Source organism: Cenococcum geophilum (genome assembly GCF_001692895.1).
Source record: "Cenococcum geophilum 1.58 unplaced genomic scaffold K441scaffold_2, whole genome shotgun sequence".
NCBI lineage: Eukaryota > Fungi > Ascomycota > Dothideomycetes > Gloniales > Gloniaceae > Cenococcum > Cenococcum geophilum.
Window position 1 is genome coordinate 2402861 of NW_027137560.1, and position 26378 is coordinate 2429238.

Genomic DNA, 26378 nt, shown 5'->3' on the forward strand with positions numbered 1-26378 from the left:
TGTACTTAGCCTTTATGGGCCGCTTGCGCCGCATATACGCTCTACCGGAGCTTACTGTCTACCTATACTCCTAATACCCTTAGGCCCTAAACTGGTTAACCCCTAAAGCCTTAGATGCGAATTGTATGCTAGAGATCTACAGATTGGTTATGTTTTCTTATAAAATAGATTAGCTAGTATTTCTCTAATAAGAATTAGACTTTATAACATTTTGCCTATTCTATATAAATGTTATAGGCTTTCTTTAGTGTTCTGTAATTCTTTGCGGCTATTAGCCCGTATATAATTAGGTTTATATTGTTAATAAAGCCTATTCCCTAGGTCGCCCCTTCCTTAAAGGAGTTAAGTAGGTTGCTTATAAAGAAAAGGAAGAGTATAGGCGAGAGGGGTAATCCTTATAGTATTCCTGTTGTAACTGCGATAGGGGGGCTTTAGTATCCGCTAAAGACTAGTAATATTTCTTTCTAGCCTATAAACCCTTAGATAAATTGTATAATCCATTTTAAGAAGCCCTTTGCCCTAAGGATATATAGGAGACGCTTGTGGGGTATATTATCGTAGGCACTACTAATATCTAGGCTAAGTATTAATACTATAAAGTCCTTTCGCATCGCCTATGTAGATTTAATGGTAGCAGTAAGTAGTGTAAGTGCTAATAGTGTTAAGCGGTTCTTTCTTGCCCCTATTTAGCTTTATAGTAGTAGGGCGTGTTCCTCTGCCGTATCTGCTATGCGTTTCGCTATTACCCTTTTTAAGATCTTACTAAGGGTGTTTTCTAAGGTAATAGGGCGGTAGCTTTCTAGGATTAAGTAATCTGCTTTACCTTCTTTTCGTAGGATAACCGTCGTTATAGATCTTCCAAATCGTAGGTAGTAGCCTATAGTAAAGCATGCTCTGGCTATATCTATAAGCCAAGGTACTATAAGTGGCCTATAGGTTTTTAGGGCCTTATTTAGAATCCTATCTGGTCCTAGTGCTATATTATTTAAAAGGCGGCTAATAGTTCTAGCCATTTTCTCTATTATTATATCGCTGTTAACCCNCAGGCNAGTNACCNGTGTTTNNCCCGTGATNTTACTAAGGTCTACTANAGCNNGTTNGGGGAAGAACCTTTCTATAAGGATCTTTGCCTTCTTATCGTTGTTGTTTATAGCCTATGATTCTCCTACTCTTTGTAGGGGTGGTAGGTGTAGGTCTTCTGCTAGGCGCCCTACCTTTTTCTTTGCCTATTTCGCTATAGCCTAAAGGCCCTTATTATAGGGGAGGCTTAGGTTAAAAGTATACTTATTTATAAACCGTCTCCAGTTATTCCTTACTTCTTTTTTTAGGGTATTCTTTAGCTGGTTTCTTATGTCTTTATATTGTCTCTCATCTTTAGGGTTGTGGCTACTTGTATATTTCCTTCTTACTTATCATTGGCTGGCAACCAGAACTGCGCATTGTATAGACCATGCGTGTCGCGTATAGGGGCCCAGTTTTAAGATCGGGCAGTACTCTTCTAGCCCATTTTTAATCGCTACCTAAATCCTTTCTAGTCTTTAGTCAATTTCCTCGGGGGTAGCCAATAAGCCTCGCTTGTTTGGTATTAGGTGGATTTCTTCTAGGTCTTAGAGTTGTTATTTAACTGCATTAAGGAAACTGTCTATCTTAAGCTTCCTTATTACGTATCTTTTTCTATTTAATTACGCTTTGGTATCTAGGTCTAGCTATATCTAGATAGGGATATAGTCTAGGGTAAGTGCCTATTTTTCTTTGGGGTTGCACCTTTTAAGTCTCTGGTATAGGCCTTTGTCTATAAATATGAGGTTAATTNTACTTCTAGCGGTGCCTTATTGCCATGTAATTACTTCTAGGGGGGTAGCTAGCTTAAGGCCCTAGATATCTATAGCTCTTAGTAGGCACTCTAACTATTAATCTGCAGTAACATGGATACCCCCCCACCACAGGTAGTGGAGGTTTATATCTCCTAATAGGATAGACTCTATACCTTTGGTTTCTAGTAAGCTTATTACCGATATAATATTCTCTGTTTATAGGACCCCTTTAACCCTAGGGTTATATATATTAATAATTTGTACCGGTCCCCTATATGTTTAAATTATTATAACTGCAATATTTAGGTTAACTGCCTACTATGACCATAAGGATAGGCTAATAGCCTTACTAATTATAAAGCACACGCGTGTGGCTGCTTTTGGTTCGTATAGGAGCTGGAATCCTTGGGGGTAGTATATTGATTATATAAAGGTATTATAATACGGCTCTTGTATAGCAAGGATATAGTGTTTCTTTGGGTCTAGACTGTCTAGTAGGGGCCTTGCGAGGCGGTGGTTTGTGTTGCCGCAGTTGTACTGTATAATAGATAGGTGGCGGACCCCCGGCAAGGGTCCTTTAACTCTCCTTCGTTCCTCGCTTCTTCTATTTCCACTTTCTCTAGGATATTCGGAGCTTCTATCTCTTGTGTCTGCACCCTAGTTACTACTTATTTTGTATAGAGCTTTCCATTCCCGTATCTTATGTTCCTGTTAGCGCTTCTATGTCTAAATCTATTATTATTACCGGTTCTTCCCCTATTCTTACTGGTTGGCTATATGCCCTTTGTGGGTCGGCTGCGAATGTTATATTTACCGCATTGAGTCTAATTCTTGATTGTCCTGGTCTTGAGCCTACTGTCGCTGTCCATAGGGGTCTTCCTACGGGGCGTCCTCTCCCTTGTGTCCCCTGTGACCCTAAGCTCCTTAATTACTAAGGGCCTATATATAGGGGTTACTGTATATAGGCCGAGCATTCGCTAAACCTATAGTAGGACTAGCCGCACGGCTAGCTACTAAATTAGCGGTAGGCTATATAGGTGGTACTATAGGGGTTGCTAATTATACTAGGGCATTACGGGCCGTTTTTATATTGCTTATAGTCTAATTTAAAGGGTTTCTGGCTTTATACTATTTGGGGTGTACCTTAATTTAATAAAGGCCTTAGTTAATAGCTAAGCACTAGTCCGTAAGTTCCTTTAGCGTCTATATAGTAGTAAAAACTAGTAGTATAGCTTACTATAAGTCTAGGGTAAGCTTATTAAATAGGTCCGGCATTAAATCTTCCTAGGGAATTTAAGCCTAGCCTACTAGGTGTAAAAAGCGGGTCTAAAAGGCCAAAAAGGTCTCCGTTATTTTTATATTTAGGCTTTTATAATTAAGTTAAGCGTTTTATACTTTAAAGGGGTCCTTATAAATAGAAGATAGGTATATAATTATTTCTTTTCTAGAGAAGAAGGGATCTACTAAGTCCTGTGTATATCGCGGACGTAAGTACATCTATACGTCCCTACTAGTACGGCCGAAGACGTAGGCCATTTTAGCCCAAGTAGTAGGGAAGTAGTCCGTATTAACTTCGAGCTTATCCTATAATTAAAGCTTCCAATTATTAAATATAGGGTTGGTTCCATCTATAAGCAATAGGGGGTCCGTAACCTTCGCGGACCGTAATAATGCTAATACTATACATTAGGCTAGGGCCTTAAGGACTATAGTAAGTCTCTAGGTATTTAATAACTCTTCATTAGGTATAAGGGGTTCTCTAGCTTTAAGCAGCTCTTAAAGTCGTTTAATTTTAGCATTAGCTGCTATAAGCTCTATCTAGAAGTTTAAGTTAGTTGCTGTTTTACTATTAGAGGTATTTAAGGGTCCTATAGCTACTTTACCGGCCGCTGTAGTTCTTAGTATGGTAATATAGTTATTGGGGTAACTTTTAGTAGAATTTTATAGGGGTCCTAGTCTATGCGTGTTCTATAGGTCTTATTATTCTTTTTTATTCTTTAAGTTCTGGTAATAGTCTTTAGGTCTATTTCTGTGTTTTATTCTTATTTATAGTTTATAGATATTTTTTAAGTTCCTTCTTAGGAAGAAGAGTAGACGAGCTTTAGATAATGTTAGCGACTTAGTTAATTAAGGTATATAAGACTAAACTACTAAAGCTATTAGCTAAAGAAATTATAAGAATAGGCCTTCTTGCCGTTTCTACTTTATAGGAGCCTATAACTACTATTCCTAAACTAGATCTTAAAGGTATTAACCTTCTAGATAAGTTAATATTCGCCACTTAGTATACTAGTAAGCCTATTAGCGGCAATGTAAGTATTAAATCTAATAACCTTTTTAATTAAAATAAGGGTAGTAAGGGCTCTGCTTACTGTCACAGCGACTTAGTCAATCGAGGCACGAGCGCCGTAGAACGTATGCAAGCCTGTACAATTGGTAGTCTATTGACCCGGATATCAAGATAAGGAGTAGAAGGTGGAAAAGGACACGTCTATATACATTTGCCAAGGCTCAAGCGAGCCCCCTGACTAGATCCGTTACGGAGCCGTAACACTTACTATATCTTAATTAATTAGATTAATATAAAGTCTAGTAGATATAGATCTGGGTAGAACCTATTAATTTAAATATTTTTCCTACTTTTTAGTATTAGTATATTTAAGAAGCTCACAGTTAATATAAACCTATATACTACGTCTTAAAAAGCTAGTAAATATTGTTAATTAGGATAATATATATTAGGTAAAACCCAAGTAAATAGTTATATAGCTGTAAGGTATAGGTAACTTAGGGGTAACCTAGGGGTAACTCGCTTATAAGGTATATAGGCTATATATACCTAAGGAAAACCCTTCTTTACCTTATATACAGACTCCTCCTTTTTCCTTAAGGATTTATCTATCTATATAATATACCCTATTATTCTATTATTAGACTCCCTATCTATATCCTTATTTTATAATATACTAGTAAATAATTATAGATATAGAAGAAGACCTCTATTAGCAAATTAATAATTTAGATATAACTTATTATTTATATAGGCGTCTTTAAAGTCACCTAGGTAAAAGCTTTAGGCTAAAAAAGATAAAAGTAACTTAAGCGCTTCTTTTATATCTTACTACCTCTACTAAAGGGCGCTAAACGTTAGGTTTTTAAGAAGGCTAAGCCGTTAATAACTTCCTTAAGTAAGGCGTTTAGGAATTATATTATACCTATATCTATAGTTAGCTTTAATAAGATAATAGTAAGGTTTATTAAATAATCTATAGCTGTAATTAAATTGCTTAGTAAGCTAGTACCTAAAGGCTTTAAGATATTATGCATTTATTAATATAGGTATTAATATAGCTTTATATTTACCTTACTTAGTTACTTCTTTAGACTTCCTTCCTAAATAAATTGTTAAGATATTATCCTCTTAAAGACCTTTAAGTATATCCTCTATCTTACCTAATAGCTTCCTTTTTAGGCTTATTAATTTTACTTGTTTTTTAATAACTACTTAACAAATATTCCGTTACTCTAAGTGCTTTAATAATTTAGAATCACTATAGCTAGCACGGGTTAATTAAACTTAAAGGACTATCTAAAGGTATATAAAAGAGCTAATAAAAGAAAGGAAAGGCTGACGTTTAACTTTATTATAGAAATAGTTATTAGCGTAGTTAATTTAGTACTTTTAATAGTATAGTAAAATAAGAATTTAGTACAGTTTTTAATAATAGCTCACTTATAATACGCATCTACTAAACTAGCTCCTCTATATACTCTAGTTAGATCTATAAAATAATAAAATAATTAATAATAATATATCTAGATCTGCTAAAGTTGCTTTACGTTTTCTATAACCCTTAGTAGTTAAAGGTATCTTTCCAAATAAAGCTATAGGCTTATCTATAGATGGGAAAACTAAAATATATTAGCAATAGTTTATACTATTATAAATTCTAGCCTTTTTTACTACCTTACTAATAGGGTATATAACTTACAGTTCCTCCTTAGTATAAATAGCTCTATAAAGTGTTCGCTAAGCCGCTAAAATAGGTTAGATTTAGGATATAATATAGATATATAGATAAACATACTATCCAAATTATCTAATTCCGATTCTTTTCGGCCCCTAGGCTTTACGCTCCTAATTATATAGCCTATGCCTTTTCTTATTTTAAGGTTAAAAGGAAATTACAATATAGATGTATCTAGGTTCTTATTAGGAAATATAACTTAATATACTTAATTAATCCTCTATAACTATTGCGAATTTTATTTCCTAAGTGTAAATAATATACTTGGTATTTAAATCCTATTATAGTTAGATTTAGGATAAAATAAGAATATATAGCACTTATAACTTATAGTCTTCTTAATAGCATAATTCTATTTATAGAAAAGCTTATCTAGTAAAATAGAGATAAGGAAATATTCGCTACGGGGCTATATTTAGGTTAGATCGTAGATATAAGCTAGATATATACTAGATATTACCTTAATATAGAAAAACGAAATCCATCCTAGGCGCTTATTAAGTCTAAGATACTATACCTTAATATATAGAGCGGAGGTGTTAAAAATGCGCCTCTTTATACTATTTAGTTAAGGAGTAGTATCGCAAGTGCTAAAATCCTTGCCCTTACTACTATCTAAGTCTAAATTAGGATGTAGTCTAAAAGCCACTATCTTATTCGCCGGAGTGCTATATATAGCTATTATAGTAGTATTTAGATCTTAATAAAGCTGCTAGAGCTACTAAAAACTTCGTTAATAATCTATTAAGGTTAGATTATAGATATAAGATAGTTTTATCTAAAATATAACATATATCTTACACTACCTCTATCCTAGTAAAAGCATTCTCCTACCTATTTTTAAGAAAGTCCTTATACTATATCCTAATTAGATCTATATTATAGCCATAAGAAGTTACTATACCTTATTATAAAACTGCATATTTAGGCTATTAATCTATGTCTATTCCTATATTAAATTATAAATATAACCTAAATATATACTTGCGCTACTTATATAAGAGTTATTACGGTTATTCCCTAAAGGCTAGTAGGGATTTAGCGGCAACTAATATAGTCTAGTTAAATTAGAATTAAAATATTAATAAATACCTTATCTGCTTTAGATTGCTAGTTCTCTAAAGTTTATAGCTATATTAAAACCTTAATATAACTTTAATATAACCTTAGTATAACCTCCCAAAACTTACCTTATCTATATTATTACTTAGCTCTTTTAAAATCGTAAAAAATAGCATAGAGTATTTAATTAAAACTCCTAAATAGCTTTATTAATATTATAATTAAAACATAATCGTATTATTAACTCTAAACGTTATTTAATAAGAGTTAAATTGTGTACTAAGTAAGGCTATATTAGCATTAGACTATTAATACTAGTTAAGGTTTTACTGCCTTGGCGGGCATTAACGGAGCCTTTAGCGATACTAGCTAAGCTATATACTTATATCTTATTAAAATAACTAAGACCTTTAAAAGGCCTTTAAGATCTTAGCACCCTAATAAAATGCTAATATAAATAAATATTTATTTATTATTGGGAACCCTAATACTTATAGCTAGAGTAAAAAACCTACTAATTTTAATTTAGCTTATAGAAGCCTTAAAACATCCTATTAAAGAAGCCTTAAATTACTTCCTTTTAATAAACCAAATAATGTTAGAAGGAATAAGATCTAACTATAGAGAACATAGGCCCTATATAGGCCTATATAGTAGCAATTAAATAAAGGGAGTCTACTTATATAAGTAGGAAACGCGTGGAGACGTATATAGAGGACTCTTCTAGAACTATTATCACCTTTACTACTATATAAGGTATGAGAGCTTAAGTATATTATTAAATACATTTATATATAAGGATAGGGTACTATTATATAATACTATAAAAGCACTTTACTAGAAAAATAACCATATTATAAAAAATAATAGAGATATAAGTATATAATTACTTAAATTCTTCCTTTATAAAACAGATATATATAGGAAAGGTAAAGCAGTAAAAGACTGTATAAAGTATAGTAATAGGATTAATATAGTAGCAAATCCAAAAAACAATAAGGGAGAGGCCTAAAAGCTTAACAAGCTTCTTAGTCTTATACTTTAAAAAGCTATATAGGTAGTAAGTAAAAGATTTAATATAGGTAGTAGAAGCTTACCAGAATTTCAATTAAACATAAGCATTATCCATTTTATTAAAGTTGAACTCAAAGGCCTTATATAGCAAGCACTTGGCATATAGGTATCTAGGATGTTACTAAAGGCGTTACTTATATCGCCTCCATTAAAGCGCATTATAGAGGATATATATAGAGCGATTTAGTAGTTCATTTTGGGGTGTATACACGCGTTGTTATAAAAACTTTAATGGAGTTTGATAGACGATATATTACCAAGAAACTCGTGTTTGCAGTATTTGATTTGCCCCTAGGCTTGATTTGGAAGGGGGTGGCTCGTCAATCTCTAGCATCAATATGGTGCAAACCGTCCCTATTCTACAAACTTATATTCTCATCCTGGCTAATATTGCCTAGCTCTTCAATGTGGATACCGGTAAATGAAATTACACAATCTACCCCTTTTAGCGCTTGTGAATTTGTGAATTTGCATTACTCATGGTATCAACCACAACCCTAACCCCCTTCCTGAATGTTTCCTTCTTGACTTAATGTCGAGTTTTCCAGTTAAGTGAAATATGGTCACTGGTTGAAAGCTTATTGCTTGGGTGGGCTTCTTGTACTCCCACACCGGGTGACATCGGTGGTTATTATTAGCCTATATCAGAACCAAAAACTGTTTGGTGCGGCCATACATGGACGTTGCATCCTCTACATGCCCTACGCCAACTCTTCGAAAGACAACTCCTGCCTTCCGCTGATTTGCTACCTCCGAGACTAATAGGGCGTAATATATAGGTGCTGACATTTGGGGTGGCCTGGGGCAGCCCACCGAACATAGAGCAAGAGAAGCCAGAAGCGGATAGGCTGGTCATTGGCAAGATCGTACGCAAAGGACCCCTCAATCATTGTCCTACTTTCGTCGGAAACATTCACAACGTTCCGGTGCCCAACTTCCATACAGAGGTCACATTTCATTGGTCCTTTCGTCCGCGATGCACAAGAGCCAACGAATGTCGAGGCGCGAACTATCGATGCGGAGAGCAACAGAGCCTTCCCTGGCGGCAGTCCAACTGGGCGATATACTTGCACTTTCAGGACTTGTAGATCGGTATCTTCCGGGTGAAAGAGAAGAGCAAGAGTTGTTCCTTGTACCATATCAATAAACTCTACGGGTCCATCCAGTGCAGCCCAGGACCACGAAGATGCTCGGTATGAAGATGGCTTCTGCAAGCGGCTTTCTTTTGCTGCTCGCCATAGAAGACTGGAAGCGAAGGAGTAAGAGGAGAGTGGCGTAGTTAACCAATGCCCCTCATGATATTCGTCGCCAGTGAGCTTCTGCAGCTCCGTCGACAATGAAAGAAGAGCCGGAAGTTTGTCGCTCGGCTTAGTGAGACCGCATCGCGTGTAGAATTGGACAGTGGTTGCCCAAATACTAAAAAAATCTCTTTTCGTGAAAGGATCTTGAGGGGGATCGTGAGCTAGATGGGGCATGCGTTCCGGACCTAAAAAATCTCCAAGTATGCAGCAGAGGAGTGACCGTGTTGGAAGCAAGATGACATCGACGCTGATTCTGGCGTCCCTGCCGTCCTCCCCAACAAATATTTTGTCGCACTCCCAATAGGTCTGATCTGCAGCAAAATGAATAGTCCGTCGTGCGAAGATATGCTCTTGAAGCACCCATGCGCGGGCGTTGAGGGGTCCTTGGAACATACGGCGCACGGCATTCTCATCTGCTATTCCAAAGTACATATACCTGGATGCATCATGCTGCGGTTGGCAAGGAACTTGTACTAAATCTTGAGATTGGTACGGTCTAAAACAACCGCCCGCGCCGTCCATAGAGCCCGTTGCAGCAATGACACAATAGGCCCATTCATAAACGGATGCCATCCGACCAGCTTCCAGGAGCCAATCGCGTTCATCGTCCTGAATGATGCATAGTGAGTCTACCCATAAGAAGCGGATTCCAAGCCTTCGTGTTATACTTATAGCATCCTGTACCGTCTTTGAGAGGTTTGCAAGCAGTATACCATTCTTATGACCTTCTAAAGTGAGCGTAGTCGTCTGACTCTGGGAGATACCGCCCCAGCAATGGCTGAGCGCGATGTACGGTGCTGATTCGCCATTGGCAATAACCAAATATACAGTCTCTCCCACATCTCCCACGTCGAGTATCCTGGTTGGAAGCTTGGAAGAACTTTGTACCTTTACACCGGAAATGGTATATCGGCACCTAGGATGGTTCTCATCGCATGTCGAGAGCCAGTTCTTAATGATTTGAATAGTTTTGTCCGATCCGGGACTCGAGATCGGACGATATAAAATATATCTAGATGCAAAACTATCTAATGATTGGGGAATCAGCTTGTTTTACAAATTTGAATAAATGGATCTAGGATTCACAAACTTTCATCTGCGTAAAGCGTAATTTTTGCTGCATGCCTGCGCGACCTCGGGAAATACAGCCATACACCTTGGAGTTTACCCTCACCGTCTTCACAGTTGTAGACTTCCAGGTGATCTTCCACAGGATCCGGTTTGCTATCCAGTTGCTGATAGATGAGATGACAGACACGACATTGAGAATGATTCTCTCGGATTTGAGAAACGTCCAGAGTTATAGGCAGCTTTGAAGAGAGCGCTACAAGGTTTTCCGTCAATCCATTCGCTTCATCAAGGCCTAAGCCCAAGTGGCTTTCTCTTAGTGAAATGCTTGGGGACTTCAGAATAGCATCTAATGTTAATGCTGAACATGCAGCGCATGTCGGATTATGTAAGTTTGCGGTTTCTGCTTGCGCCTCTTCCATGACAAGTTTCCATACGTCGGTGTCGGCTCACTTGAAATGAATATCAGCGCCAGTAAAACATTGCAGTATAGGATGAAAGGTTATGGTTATAAAGGTGTGGCGGTGGTGGTATTCTGCATTTGGCACCGCAGAGATACTGTGCTTTGCAAAAGTATTGCGAAAATCCGATGAAGCGAGCCCCGCCACAACGCATCGAATTTAGGTGTTCTTGACTGCGCGCACGGGCCACAATTTATCCCTTAACCCGCTGATTCTGGCGCAACGATATCGATAGGGATCCAGCTAATAAGAGGCTCTCATTTGTACATCTGATACCAGTGTTCATGCACGAGCTAGCTTGGCGTTGCGCCTTAACGGGTTAAGGCATAGGACCCGAGTCTAAAGGTCGGAGAGTGTAGCCGAAAGCTCCGGGAGTGTTCAAATACGCCACGTCGCAAAATCTTACACTTGATGAACTTTAGCCCCGTGCGCGCACACCTAATGAGCTTTTAATACAAAATTCTTTAAAATTATTGTGATTAATATATTAAAGCTATACATTATTATATAATATTGCAACTATACCCTATCTTTGGCGTATTTAAGATCGTGCAAATCTTAGCATTAAAAATAGCTAATAATACGCAAGTATCCTGAAGTGCGTAAAGATATATCCAGAATAGATTAATAATGTATCCAGGATATAATCCAGGTACCCTTACGCACTTGCCTATCTCAGGTAGTTCTTCTATACTACTGCCAATAGAAGAAACTCAGCCTTTAATTAAAGACTTAGAACAATTACGGGAGGACTTCTTTTATAAAGGGCAACGGGTGTAGAAGGAACGCACATATGTAAATATTAAAGACGGTAATTAGGATATATCCGGCTTATATTGGGAGTACCACTAAGATATTTAATCCCAAATGCCTATGCTACAACAATCTGCCAACGCCTCTTCTTTAACGATAGTAGTAAGTAGAATTATATAACGCGAGCTATATATAATATATAAACTAATTATCTCTATAATATAGCCAGGCTTAATATTAATTATATAAACTGGATCGCTTGCAGTAGAAAGACTTATATTTAGTTAAGAGATACCAGAATATCCTGTCCTCTAAGCACGGGATTGGATATATTATAGATTTGTCTAGCCTATAGCTAAATAATAAGAATATTACAAAGATATACGAAAATATAAGACACTATATCCTAGATAGATCCTATATATAACTTGGTTCTAATATAGATAGATGCAATACTTATACACATTAAAGAACAAAATAAGTACAACATGCCCTCTTTTTGGCCTCTAAAAGTGTTTTAGAAGACAGATACCCTATTTAGGCGTGTTTTGTTGCGAATATTTAGACCCTTAACTACAAAACTTTCATTACGAGCAAATTACAGTGGAGGACTAGGAAAGAATACGTAAATTATAAGAAAAAGTATAATATATCTATGATATTATGCTACTATATCTAAGTTATAATATAGACATCGCGAACTCTTATACATTTCCTTAGCGATTTAATAGAATTAAATTAAGATAATATTAAATAAAGAAACACGAACACGTAAGACATTTATTTATATTATCTATTTTTATTAACATATATATAGGCTTTATAATAGTATTTATTATGCATTTTAGTACTAGATTGCCTACATAGAGCAAAGTGCTAGTTATAAGCCATATCTTTATATTATAAAGTACACAGTTAGTGTCTAATAGATCCTAAATATATTACTACTATAACTAAGCTATAACTAGTCACTTATAAATAGACCCGTGGTAAGTATATACTGTACTAAGGGAAGTTGAACATAGAACTATAAAAAACACTACCAAAAGTCTCTTTCTTCAGTTTTAAGATACTTATTAAAGTATTTAAGAGATTTACTTAACTAAGGCTATTAGGGTACCCCAGAAACCTATACAGCGGTAGAGCACAGGAAGAAAAGATTAGATAATTGCGGTAAGTTATTATAATATGTATATAACTATAATATAACTATAATATAACTATAATATAACACTAACATATCTAGGTTGTAACCACACCCAAGGGCCTGGAAAATGGGTACTAGCCCTATATAACGTGGAGTTTAATTATATATAGCTAGATAATATTAAGGATTACCCTTATATTATTTTAACTTCTTACAGCAAACATATGCATCCTCTAGCGCCTCCGTCAAAGGTTCTAATACAGCTTATTAAAGAACTTCAATAATAAATCCAGCAATAGTCGGGGCTAGGGCTTACTCTAAGTATATTATATCTAAGCTATATTAATGCTCTATCCTTACTCTATTAGGCTCTTTTACATACAGCCCTTTAATAAAAGAGTTTTGCAAAAAATACGATGTCACTAGCCTTCTAAGCCTTCATTAAAGCCTAGCAAATCTTAACAAGATTCAATACATAATTAAAAAGTAATAGCTTTTATTATTTCCACAAGGTTAAGATATACAAGGGGTAATATTTAAAAAGCATCTATATTATAAAACTGGTCCTGGATATATATAAGATATATTCTATAAAAATAGTAAGCTAATAATTATATACTTTTAAAAAGGCCAGGCAGAAATACTATCAACATTAAAAATATTTAAAATTAATATATCGTTTAAACAAGTCAGTACAGCTGGGCTAGATGAGGTTATAATTGCTACAAATATCCCTGGAATTAATAAAGGTATTATATAACCTAGTTATATCACAGTTATATCTTTATTCTAATAAGGCTATAGTTATTACACTAATAAGAGTTTTTGTAAACCAAGCCATGGGCCGATCAGTAGAGATATATTAACAACTTTTCTATACTATATTCCGCTTATATAAGAATTGCGGCTATCTAACTTATTAGAGTCATATCCATAAACATGGATTTTATACAGCTCTTATAAATATAGATGGGGTGTAGGCAAAAGGTATTTTATAATGCGTATATGTTAAAGATATTACTAAAATATATTAGGGCTTAGCCTTTACCTAGCAGATATTAACCCCTCGCAGACCTAGCAGGGCTATATAAAGTCTGCAATTATATATTACCAAATCCACATTCTTCGCGGTATTTATTAGGTTATTGGAGCCGGAAATATGGGCTAAGATAGTGTTGGGTAACATATAGCTTCGATTATGGAGGCTACAAGCCATAAGCAATACTACGAAATTTTAGACGCGATTAAAGGTATAGAGATATTATATCCCTAATTAATCCATACTATATCCACATTCTAACATTCACGGTTATAGAAAAGTATAGTAATAACCATAAAATCGTAAACTGGTGTCGACATAAGCGATATATATATATTGCATCTGGAATAAATCCACATTGTAGTAAAATGGACAGCAATATATTCTCTACAATTATAAAGAATACAAACGCCGTTAAATGCTCCCATTTTTAAGCGAATAATCTTAGGCGTTAATTAAGCCTTTTAGCTGCTATTTTAATGTTAGTATATCTTATATATCCGTAATATAGTATTATAATAACAATTATAGTGGATAAAGAATTAATGTTTTTAATTTTAAAGTGTGAAAGGCGTATTATTAGCATGGGATTTTATATACATCGCGAACTATATCTGTCGCCAAAAGAATGGCTCTAGCAGAGAAGCGTAAATGTATAGATTTATTATGGCTCTAATGTGGATATATCGCTAATATAATCTATTATAGTTCTACAAGTTTTAAAAGAGCTAGAAAAATTAAGAAAACAGGCCCGTACTAGCAAAGAAAAAGCTAATGCTATATCTATAAGTATTAAAGAGGATAAAGATTTTAATTTTAATGATGTTATATTAGATATATCATCTTCTAGAACTAGTATACGCCCACGGTTGCAATTATAAAGTTCGCGAGGCGCACAATTAAAATCTCACTTACAATCTCTTACCTCTGTTTGCTCTGGTATATTATATTCTAGATCTTACCAAATTCTATAAAGCTAATATTTTTTAGTTTCCTCTATTACAACATTAAATGATAGTTAGATTTCGCTTTCTCCTAGGCCTATTTCACCGTTAGGTAAGATTATCTAGATATATCCTTAATATATCCAGCTTATAAGCTAACTATATCTAGGACATAAGAGTAGCTCCTAGTCTTTACTTCGTATAACTATTACTTAATAAGCTTAATTCTTATAACAGTTAACGCTATAGTAATCCTAATTAAATATTCATAAGTAAGAAGCCTGGGTTTTACGTATAGAAGCTAAAGCAAAAGCAATTAAACTATAAAATCGAAAGATGGAATTGGAGCTTAGAAAATTAGAATAAGAACTTAGTTAGTACAAACTTCTATATTTACAAGCATAAAGGGCGGAGGTTATATTAAGGTAATTACCTAGATATAAAGACATTATAATATCTAAGAGAAAGCCTAACCGTAATACTCCACGCTATGCTCTATGCTCCGCGTAATGTTCTATGCCTATAATATAACTAGGATCTAACCGGCATGCATTTAAGATGCATAAACGCCTTAACCTAATTAATCTATACGGCGTAGTTCTCCTCAGTATTAAACGTCTCCCTATTATTAAAGTCATCTATAATCTCTAGTAGCGTTATATTAGGTAAAACAAAGTTCTATTTACAGTTAGATTATAGATATATTAGTAATATAATTAAAGAATATAAGCATACCTTGTTAAACTAGATATATGTAGCCCAGTTAGATAAGTATACTATTTATATTAGATCTAAGATATAACAGAAATATAACTAGCAAACTTACTCTTGCTATTAATTCTACATAAAGAACATTTCTGCTTATTTAACTTACTAATAACCTTAAATATTATGGTGCGGTTAGGCTATATTAAGGTTAGATTATAGTTATATTATAATTAGAACTATATAAACTTGCCTTACCCTTAGGGGTTAATGGGATTCTGGAATAGAATATAATACGCGTCTACTAAACTAGCTCCTCTATAATCTAGTTAGATCTATAATATAATAAGATTATAAATAATAACATACCTAAATCTGCTAAAATTACTTTGCGTTTTCTATGACCTTTAGCCATTAAGGGTGCATTTTTAATTAGGGGGGCTAAAATATATTAGTGATATATCCTAGATAGAAGAACAATAGTTTATACCATTATAATATATTCCAGCCTTTTTTACTGCTTTACTAATAGGGTATATAACCTACAGTTCCTCCTTAGTATAAATAGCTCTATAAAGTGTCTTCCAAGCCGCTAAAATGGGTTAGATCTAGGATATAATATAGATATATAAATAAATATACTATCCAAGTTATCTAATTCTAGTTTTTTTTAACCTCTAGGCTTTATACTCCTAATTATATAGCCTCCGCCTTTTTTTATTTTAAGGTTAAAAGGAGGTTATAATATAGATACATCTAGGATCTTATAGGAAAATGCGACTTAATATACTTAATCAATCCTCTACAACTATTTGCGAATTTTTTTTCCTAACTGTAAACAGTGTGCTTGGCATCTGGATCCTATTATAGTTAGATCTAGGATATAACAAAAATATATAGCACTTATAACTCATAGTCTTCCTAATAGCATAATCCTATTTATAAAAAATCTCCTCTAGTAGAATATGGATGAGGAAATATTCGCCGCGGGGCTATATTTAGGTTATATCTTAGATATAAGCTAGATATATGCTAGATATTACCTTAATATAAAAGAACGGAATCTACCCTGGGCGCTTGTTAAGTCTAAGGTACTATGCCTTAGTATATTGACTAGGGGCACCAGAAATACGCCTCTTTATAGTATTTGGCTGAAGAGCAGTATTATAAGTGCCAGAACCCTCGCCCTTACTACTATCTAAGTCTGGATTAGAATATGCCTTGGAAGCTACTGCCCTATTTGCTGGAGTGCTATATATAGCCATTATAGTGGCGTCTGTATTTTAGATAGAGCTACTAGGGCTGCTAAGGACTTTGTTAATAATCTATTAAGGTTAGATTATAGATATAACATAGTTTTGTCTAAAATATAACTTACATCTTATACAACCTCTATCCTACTAAAAGTATTCACCTGCCTATTTTAGAGAAAATTCTCGGTCTATATCCTAATTAGATCCTTCTTATAACCACTAGAAGTCACATTACCTTATTATAAAATTGCGTATTTAGACTATCGAGTGGTATCTATTCCATATTAGATTATGGATATAACCTAGATATATACATGCGCCGCTTATATAAGAGTTATCACGGCTGTTCTCTGGGGGCTAAAAGGGATTTGGCGGCAACTAATATAGTTTAGTTAGATTAAGATAATAATGTGGATGGAATATTAATAAAATACCTCTTCTGCTCCAGATTGCTGGTTCTCTAGGGTTTATAGCCACATTAGATCCTTAATAAAACCTTAATATAACCTTAGTATAACCTCCCGAAACTTACCTCATCCATATTATTACTTAGCTCTTTTAAAATCGTAATAAATGGTATAAAGTATTTGATTAAAACTCTTAAACAGCTCTATTGATGTTATAATCGAAATGTATTGCTATTATATTGACTCTAAACGTGATATAATGAGAGTTAAATTATATACCAAGTAAGGCTGTGTCGGCGTCAGATTATCAACACTAGCCGAGGTTTTAGCGCCTTGGCGAGCACTAACGGAGCTTTCGGCAATACTGGCCAAGCCGTATGCTTATAGGACCCCATTAGTGCTAGGGATACTTAATCTTATGGGCTATTTACGAACCTTCTAGCTTTACTATTAATTATACCTTTGCTAATCCATTAAGAACTTCATTTGTTTTAGTAACGCAAGTAAATAGGACTGCATCTTCCAATTCATTGGTTTCGTCCCAAGGTCTTCTCAAATCTAACTAAGAAATAGGCCCGGCTTCCTCAAACCGAAGCTAAGCTCCGCACTTCCCCGTAAGGCCTCCACATACCTGTAAAATTGGCTGCTCAACAGTGCAAGGGATAGGTATCCACTGTTCGACCAATTCGCCACTCCACAGGCAAAATTACGCCGCGAGAGCACATCACGCCACACTACGTCACACTCTCGTTACACTCTCATCACTCGTCCTCCCCAACAACCCCGTGCTTTCCTCGTCCACACTCCCCCTCTCAGTCCTGATCCCCCTCCTCCAGCTCCAGCTCCAGCCACCGCTCGACCTCGCCTCTATCCTCCGCGTAGCCTTGAACCCCCAATGCCATACCAACCCCGCGGCGAACCCCACTGCATCGTTCCGGAACGCAAGCAACGCCGCCACCGTCACCAGCATCACCATCCAACGCTCTTTCCGCTCGCGCTCGTCCAGTACCCGCAGCTTGTACCCACCGAATGCCTCGCCCTCGCCCTCGCCGTCGCGCAGGTCGCGCGCGTCCGTGTTCACGCTCTCGCCGACCCGCGCCAGCTCTACACCAGCAGCAAGGACGAGCACGCCTAGTAGTCCGCGGGGAAAGCCAGCGAGAACTTGCACCACGCGGCCGGGCCCGAACAGTGCAGCGATCCCCAGGCCGGCCTTCGCCGCGCCGAGGATGATAATGCTAGAGCCGCTGCGCGCGCCGAAACGGTATTGCGCAGCCAGTCCGCCAGAACCGTGGCAGGCGGGCATGGCGCCGAACCAGCAACCCAGCAGGTTTATCCCAGCGACTGAGAGGCCGAGAGACGTGACTGTGGGTGCGGCAGGGTGGGGAGGCGAGGGGAAAAGATCAGACGCCAGAGCAGCGGCGGCGATAACGGAGTTGAGAAGGGTGAGGGGCAGTTGGCCTAGCGAGGCCGTCGTCGTGGCGTCCCAGAAGGTTGATGGTGGTGGGAGCAGAATCGGGATTGTCGGGCCAATTGGCACGGGCGGAGTACGGTAAGGCGAAAAGGTGGAGAGAAGGACGCCGACCACGAAGACGAGGAGGGCGTAGGGAAGTCGCGGGGAAGGTAATGTCAACAGAAGCAGCGCAGCAGCGCCCAGCGCCCACAGCAGGTTATCGCCCCACCATTCGCCAGTCCAGCTTAGCGGCGTGAGGAGCGATGAGCCGGCACTGAGGCAGAGGCTCAGGCCAGCGCCCATTTGGATGCCTTTGACCACAGGCACTGGGGTTACTTTGCTAGCCCAGCTTATCATGCCTGTTATACTCATGATACCAACGAGGGCGGCGACAACAATGCCTGCGGCTGCAGTCGTATTGAGGGAGAAGTTCCTTGCTATGGCAACAGCTGCTATAGCTTTCATGGGCTGGACAGGGAGCGGGATGCCGAAGCCGATGCCGGTGAGGATATTGGCAGCGCCAGTAAATAGGAGGGTCGAGGGGAGGGAGATGGAGTTTTGGATAGTGAGGGCGGTCATTAAGGGCAGGAGGGTTCCAAGGTCTCCTAGAGAGCCGGAGAGTTCAGCAAGGGGTTGGGTGCGGAGAGTACGGAGATTATGGCGGGTGGTTTGGCGGAGGTGGGAGAGGAAAGAGCGGGACTTTATTTGCGAAGCCATGATGTTTTTAGTGAGGACTAAAATTTGAGACACTGCGCAGGATTATAGGGATTGTATTCGGATCATCATGTTAAGAACAAGGTATCATGTTTAGAGGAAGAGGAAGGAAAGCGATGATGTTGGAGATGAAGATGGAGTTCGTGGGGGACCCTGCCCCACGAAGCTGTCAGCCAGAAACTCTTGGCAATCATGACGTAGCATACTAGCTGCATTCGTTACGAACACTCTAACTATCGAGGAATATGTCCACTGGAGGAAACCCATTCTCCCATTAAGGACAGTGAGTGTTCAGCATAATCATTATGGACTCTCAAGGTGATTATCTTTTGGCTCATTCGTGTCCTCCGCAATCGTCTCATCCCAGGCCATCATGCGTTCATCAAGCCTTCCTCGCACTCCCATTACCACGTAAACCATCACCACTAATGCTTTGGATCTAACATCTTCACAATTGTCATTGCCGTTGCATTGTGCATTGGAAATGTTGGGTGCAAGCTATTGAGCCAGAAGTATTCATTCACTGGTATACCGCAGCTAGCGTTGAAAGTATACCAAGTTGGTGTGCCACTATAATTTGTAAGCTAAACTTCACTTTTGCAGTTAAACAGAAGTCCTAATTCGGCATACTTCGCATATATGTCACAATACGCGGTCGTGTTTTTATATCCCTTCGTTTGCGGATAAGAACCTGGCCAGTTGAGCACGTTGTTGAATACATCATACGTGTCGTGAACCCAGAGAGTAACATCAGTGTGTTCGCGACGGAGGGAATTAGCAAGATTGACAATGCGCGAGTTGAAGTCGAAGATCGCGCTCTTTTCGAGTTGCTGTGACGAGGTACCGGCGGCGATGGTGAGGGGCGAGCGCCAAACCGGAGGAACGGTCAAGAATAAGAAGTTACGGGCTCCAGATTGATAGAGCTTACGTGGTAGAGTTAGCCTTGAAACATATACTATGAATGCAAAATAATTACCTGCTCGACTAAACCACTATATTCCTTGAAAATGGTTGGATAGAGTGATGCATTCTGTGCAGAGTACGAGTTACCGACGTCGTTGATGCCAATGAAGACGGAGAATAACGAGTCCTTCGAAGACCAAGGGGCAAATGCGGGCTTTGAACCGTAGGTTGGTAGGTATTCATCTTGAATTTGCTGTTTAAGAGATAAAACGGTAGGCAGGTAAGGCTTAACTAGTGCGCTGTCCACTGTCGCACCACCGTATGCCAGGTTGTAAGTCTGAACATAGGTAGCATTGTATGTGGTTGTTAGAAATTCAACCCAATTGGGGCCACTGTATCGAAGTTAGAAACATGTGGGCCTAGGAATGAAGACTCTATACGTACTTGGAAGATGTGTAGCCTCTGAGTGAAAGCCATTAACATTGATTCGAATATTGATCGGAGACTCAACTTACGGATAGGCTGGATTTCCTAGCGGATTGGCTGGGTTTGGCTGGGTAAGAGTATCATTGAAGGACGTTGACGTGTACGAATCCCCGCTGAAGAATCATTAGTAGGCCTAGAGTAGAATTCTCACTAGGATCTTCCCTACAAGACAAACATGTATTTGACTCTCCCCCAACCCGGCCACACCGGCTTTGGTGTGCTAGGCCAGGGATGTGCTTCCGTGAATGTCAGGAACGACAGGGCGGTCGCGGCAATAGTAATTGATCCTCTCATATTGGGTACGGTGAGGGTTCACAAAACCCGGCGGGCTATGGGGTAGAGTACCTGAGCGCAGGAATGGCAAGATCAGATACGCTCTAAAGGGGGAAATCGAAACGTTTAAAAGCACTCATTTTCATTTCAGGGCTCCGGGGTGAATGATGCACTACAGCCGGGGTAAACCTGGGAAATTTGATTATTATGGAAATGAAAGTACCGAAACGTCCTACACATTGCAATGAGTTTAGACGATATGTTGTTCAAAACCCAGATACGATCGCCTCCGTACCGTTCTTTGACGTTATGTGATCGCCAGAGCATGTGGGGAATCTTTGCGAACCTGGGTCTCGTCGCGCTCCGCGCTCAAAACAGCAAAGTTTAGCCTCATGATCCCAGTTATTCCAACCAGACTCCCGTGTTCAAAAGGAACGCGGAGAATAGTTTACGGTTAATAGAAATTATAGCTTAGATGTGACGGAGCGAGGAAACGCATTGGAATCGAGACTATTGAAAGAACACTGAAAACTTGACTTGGAATAGAATACCTCGGCTGATCAGAAGCTTCTAGAACGAGCTAGGAGCTTGAGATACAGCTTAAGCTGGTTCAGGTACCGGAGGACCCTATAGACCATGTTGACGCAGCTTTCCTAATACCCATACTTCATACGGCCATGTTTAGCCAGCTGCTGATCGGCGGTAAAACTGAAAGACAAACAGCAGGAACAATAATGTATCACGCTCGCAATTTTTGAATGGACTAAGTATTACAATTTTTTTTAATTATTAGATCAAGTCGACGTTGAAAAAGAGTTCAGTGATCCAACCGGGGACTTTTTGCAGCTAGGGCATGTAATGGTGAAGCCGCGCCAGAGAAGTCCCGGGCACATCTCTCCTCTGGTGCCGGTACTGCAGTAGCAGGCTCCAGGGATGCGAAGCCAGAGGCAACAGGCACAGTAGCAGCCGATCTAGTTGAAATAGAAGGAGTCTGACCAGGACAGTCCGGAGCCAGGGAGCAGGCGCAGAGGAACAAGATTGGTGGGGGGGCCTCAGCGTCTACTCACATTAGCAATGGTACTCTACAATAGGTCATACTCACGACTGCATCTGGCTCCCCGACCAGCTTGCCCGTAAAACTGGCAGATGGCACAGAAACCTCCCAACAGCCGGTTTCCAGTGCTATCCCGAACAGAGCGACAAGACTAGAAGGGCACCTTGATCATTCCGATACTGAAAGTATGCCGCATCGCAAGACCGCAAGACCGAAGCGTCGGACACTTGAACCAGCATGGGACCTAATCGGCCAAAGGCTTTACCACCTTGTGTACTGACGCCTTGCCCTTACGAACGCTTGGATGCTAGAACGTAATATAGTCATAGTGGCTTATTCTAGTTGGTAAGCTTCAAATTAGTTGAATTCTAAATTTTTTTCAGGCGCCAAGCCACTGATTAATCCTACCACTAGTCTTTCTGCAAGCGGGAATAACTGACCGCCGCTAACCGAGTTATTGCTCCATAGAGTTCTTGGCCCGATGGTACAGCAAGACGCTGTACCATGGTTCACGGCTCAGCACCAAAGACGAGTATTAAAGCAGCTCACAAGCCCATTTCGTTAATATCTACATTCGCCTCAGGGTAATGCATTAACCTGAAAATTCTCGTCGCTAACTACAAGCAGTCCCAAACTCAACACTGGAAAACTAAGTTCCCGGCACCTTCTCTTCAACCGACCTTTGAGAGCATGGCGCTGTCGGAGGATATTCTAAACAGCATCGCAGATTAATGATGAAGACTACGTTAAACCTGCCGTCTCCGATTTGGCTTTGCGTTTACGGTTTGAGCGGCAAGGACTGAGACCTGCGAAGCATCTTCAGTGGCGTCAACGAACAAGACCTGAAGCAGCAGTCCCGGATCAGCCACGATATGGCTGAGCAAGAGTGCAAGAGTGGCATCCAGACGTCAGTCAAGTTTCCATCTTCGGCCAGATAGCTTCAAAATACTGATGTCTCCAAAGCTGACCTTGAGGGTATCACATTTACGTGACTTTGCGGAAGCGCTCAGTGCTCGGCAGCCGCATGGGACTTCTTCGGCGCGTGGACCAGTGATGAGAGCGTCGGCACAAGCAAGAACTGCCACTAAGGTGATGGCCGCGGTGCGAGAGCCGAAAGAGCCTGAGGTCCGAGGTACAACGCGAGACCTAAAGGAAAAGGAACCCACCATCAGCACACAGCTGAGCAGGGGGGTAATGGATCAGCCCAAAATTTTCATCATCGACTGCAAGCAGTCTCAGATCGTAACAAGGTGAACCGGGGTTCCTGGCATCTTCTCCTTAACCTGCCTTTGAAAGTATCGTGTTGCTCTTGTTGAGCGAGAGGTGGCCAGGCACAAGTGCGGACCAATGATGAGAGATGGCGTGAGTGTTGTGGCTATGTAATGGCAGGCTGCAATGCAAAAGCCAAGAGTCTGAGGTTCAAGGTACAATGCGAGACCTAAAAGGAAAAGGAACCCACCATCAGCACACAGCTGAGCAGGGGGGTAATGGATCAGCCCAAAATTTTCATCATCGACTGCAAGCAATCTCAGATCGTAACAAGGTGAACCGGGGTTCCTGGCATCTTCTCCTTAACCTGCCTTTGAAAGTATCGTGCTGCTCTTGTTGAGTGAGGGGCGGCCAGGCACAAGCGTGGACCAGTGATGAAAGACGGCGCGAGTGTTGTGGCTATGTAATGGCAAGCTTCAATGCAAAAGCCGAGAGTCTGAGGTTCAAGGTACAATGCGAGACCTAAAAGGAAAAGGAACCCACCATCAGCACACGGCTGAGCAGGGGGGTAATGGATCAGCCCAGATTTTCATCATCGACTGCAAGCAGTCTCAGATCGTAACAAGGGGAGCCGAAGCTCCTGGCATCTTCTCCTTAACCTGCCTTTGAAAGTATCGTGCTACTCTTGTTAAGCGAGAGGTGACCAGGCACAAGCGTGGACCAGTGATGAGATACGGTGTAAGCGTTGTGCTGTTTGATGGCAGGCTGCAATGCGGAAGCCGAGAGAGTCTGAGGTCTAAGAGGCGTTGAAACGGAGAAGTGTAGAAGAGGACAAGAGCTGGGATGAACAGGTGTAGAAGTTATTGAGGCAGATGAGATGAAAGGTCAGGACGATGAAAATGAACGAAGAGAGTCAGATTGGTTAAAAAGACAAGAAGGCCGCGAGAGTTGTGGCATTTGTTTATTTTAGAATTGGAAGGTAAGCTTGTGCAATGCTCTAATGCTAATATTGCAAGCAGGTGCGCTCCACCCATCGATAAAGAGGCAGGCATTGCTATATCAAGACCTGATATTGAACCAGCAAGGATGCCTCGACCACACTCACTGTGAAGCTTTTTGCTTGCAATGACAACGGACGCATGGGATGCTCAGCTCGTTAATCGCAGGCGCACTTTCCATATAGGGTAGGTACAGATCTCCGAAGCTGCAAGAACTCCTTTTGTCCACGCCATCATATCTTCATTAACCGGCAACACCGGATACGTATCGTTGCCACTACTCTCTGATTTAACAGTACTTTCACAGAGCTGCCTCCGCAAACTGTTACCGCTTGTTACGATGGCATCAAAGGACCAAATCTCAGGGCTTCCGAGTCACTGTACACCCAAATTCTGTTTGGCATACTTGGAATAAGATTAAGAATCCAGGAATCGTTTCAGTAATTTGTATCTTAAACAATCTTTCCGCCCGAGCTCCCACTGGGACCGTTAGAAGTTTGGAGAGAGGTAAAGGCATTAGGGAACACAACATATTCGGCCAACGTGAGCCAAGCAAAAAAAGCCGGCGTAGATGTTATATCACCTTCGAGCTTGTTTAGCTTAGACAGACATTATCATGTATGGCGTTTACAGAACAGGCGCCTTGCACGAAACCTCTTCGTGGTCTCGAGGGCCTGGAGATGTTACACTGCACTCCTACCGGACCCATGGTGGATGATTATTAGACTCACAGCAATCCTACCTGAATCATTTTTTAGGGTCTTTAATACCTGTGTGTATACAGGTAGGCCCAGAAACGGGCCCTATTTGGAAATAGAATAATCAGGAAGACTATATTTTTGCCCTGAAAGGCGCAGAAGTGGGCCACGTGCTGTTATTGGCTGCTTCACTCCCGGGCTAACCCTTTTGTTCTAGTCCAGCTACAGCCTGTCCGCGCGCGTCGTCTGGCCGCTCATGCCGTCTGGCCGCCGGCTTCGATTGGCTGCCTGCTTCGTCTATCCGAACGCTTCGTCTGGCCGAGAGATTCGTCTAGCCTAACCCTAGCTGCGGTTTTTCAATGAGAGGGGGAAACAATGATAGGTTTTCTGGAGACGGGATCTAAGAAGATAGTTGATGGGAGGGGTTTATTTGAGGGCGGATTTATGAACATGACAGAGTACATGTGGTGAGTAGGATGCGGGATGGAGCGCTAAAACTGATGGTGATGGGTAAGGGGGAGGTGAAGAGGAAGGAGGAGAGTTTTAGGCTTGGGTAGAAGCTTTGACGGGAGTCTAGGACGATTTGAATTGGAGCAGAATCCTTATTCGTAGAGAATAGAGCATGAGACTTGTCTGTAAGTCATATCATAGCGATTGCTGCAATGGAAACATCTACTATGTGCTTCGCCTAGGGATGTAGGAGCGTTAAAGAAAGGCAATGTTTGAAACGGTTGGGCTTCGTTCCTCACAATGCGTATTATGAAATTGGAGCTGGAAGATCTGAGAGGATAAACAATCGTATAGAAATGGTCGTGCTTTTTGATCGGCTTATAGACATGGCCGACCGTCCATTAACCCTCTTATCGTCTCGTGTCTGTTTTTCAAGAGTGAACTTTGATAAATCATAGGATTCTTCCGGCCCATGGCATTGGAAATATTAGTTCGACCCTGCACACTTCTTCGCATACCTCGGTTGCTTTCGAAGCCTTCCGTTATTTCAAAAAGATAGAAACATGAAACGGATATGTCCATAGGCGCGCGTTGATATGGGTTTTTTTACGCACGCCCGTCGACACGCGATGGAAATGAAAGCAATGCGTAGAGAAGTCCGGATGGTATTTGCCCGGAATACGGGCGGCTGGAAGTCGGGCATGTTAGGGTGACCTACCAAAGGTGAAGGCCGGCAGTGTGCGGAAGCTGTCTACATAGCCAAAAAATAGAACGTCATACGTCTTTCGAAATTGAGCAAAACCTATGCCTCTGGTGTATTTTTCTCCCGGTCGGGCCGCCAGGAAGTTTCGACGGCGGTCATTTCGGCTTTACGCGACGCCACACGGTTGATGCACCGACATGCTACACCAGGCACCAAGGAAAGATGCGCTGAGATGATCTTGGTGGTTGCTGACGAGGGACTCTCCTCGGGATCACTAACCAGGAGCAAAAATAACCTCGTAAGGCTGAAGCGGCAGGGATACGAGCTTGAGGGAACACTTACCAGCCATTCATGCATCTGCATCGCCGCAATGTCACAAGTTCA

The 26378-nt window shown here is 40.0% G+C and overlaps 3 protein-coding genes across 3 annotated transcripts; all 3 read right to left on the reverse strand.

Annotated features, from left to right (window-relative positions):
• Positions 1-8617: 8617 nt before the first annotated feature.
• Positions 8618-10923, reverse strand: K441DRAFT_692197 (HET-domain-containing protein; the record flags this gene model as incomplete). The annotated part of the gene is made up of 3 exons (XM_067652544.1): positions 10370-10923; positions 8766-10307; positions 8618-8736 (listed from the first exon to the last, which is right to left on the reverse strand). The coding sequence occupies exons 1-3, from the start codon at positions 10767-10769 to the stop codon at positions 8618-8620; spliced, it is 2061 nt and encodes a 686-aa protein (XP_067509824.1). The 5' UTR covers positions 10770-10923.
• Positions 10924-17597: 6674 nt separating this feature from the next.
• On the reverse strand, positions 17598-19553 carry K441DRAFT_651210 (uncharacterized protein). Its single transcript, XM_067647149.1, has one exon. The coding sequence runs from the start codon at positions 19221-19223 to the stop codon at positions 17796-17798; it is 1428 nt and encodes a 475-aa protein (XP_067509825.1). The 5' UTR covers positions 19224-19553; the 3' UTR covers positions 17598-17795.
• A 92-nt stretch (positions 19554-19645) lies between these two features.
• K441DRAFT_533965 (carbohydrate esterase family 16 protein) lies at positions 19646-20903 on the reverse strand (the record flags this gene model as incomplete). Its single annotated transcript, XM_067642311.1, has 6 exons — positions 19646-19790; positions 19851-20143; positions 20197-20515; positions 20568-20585; positions 20639-20722; positions 20776-20903. The coding sequence occupies 6 exons, from the start codon at positions 20901-20903 to the stop codon at positions 19646-19648; spliced, it is 987 nt and encodes a 328-aa protein (XP_067509826.1).
• Positions 20904-26378: the final 5475 nt, after the last annotated feature.

Bases quoted from the DNA above. Each gene is read 5' to 3' on its own strand.
- K441DRAFT_651210 (XM_067647149.1), bottom strand. From the start codon at position 19,223: ATGGCTTCGCAAATAAAGTCCCGCTCTTTCCTCTCCCACCTCCGCCAA.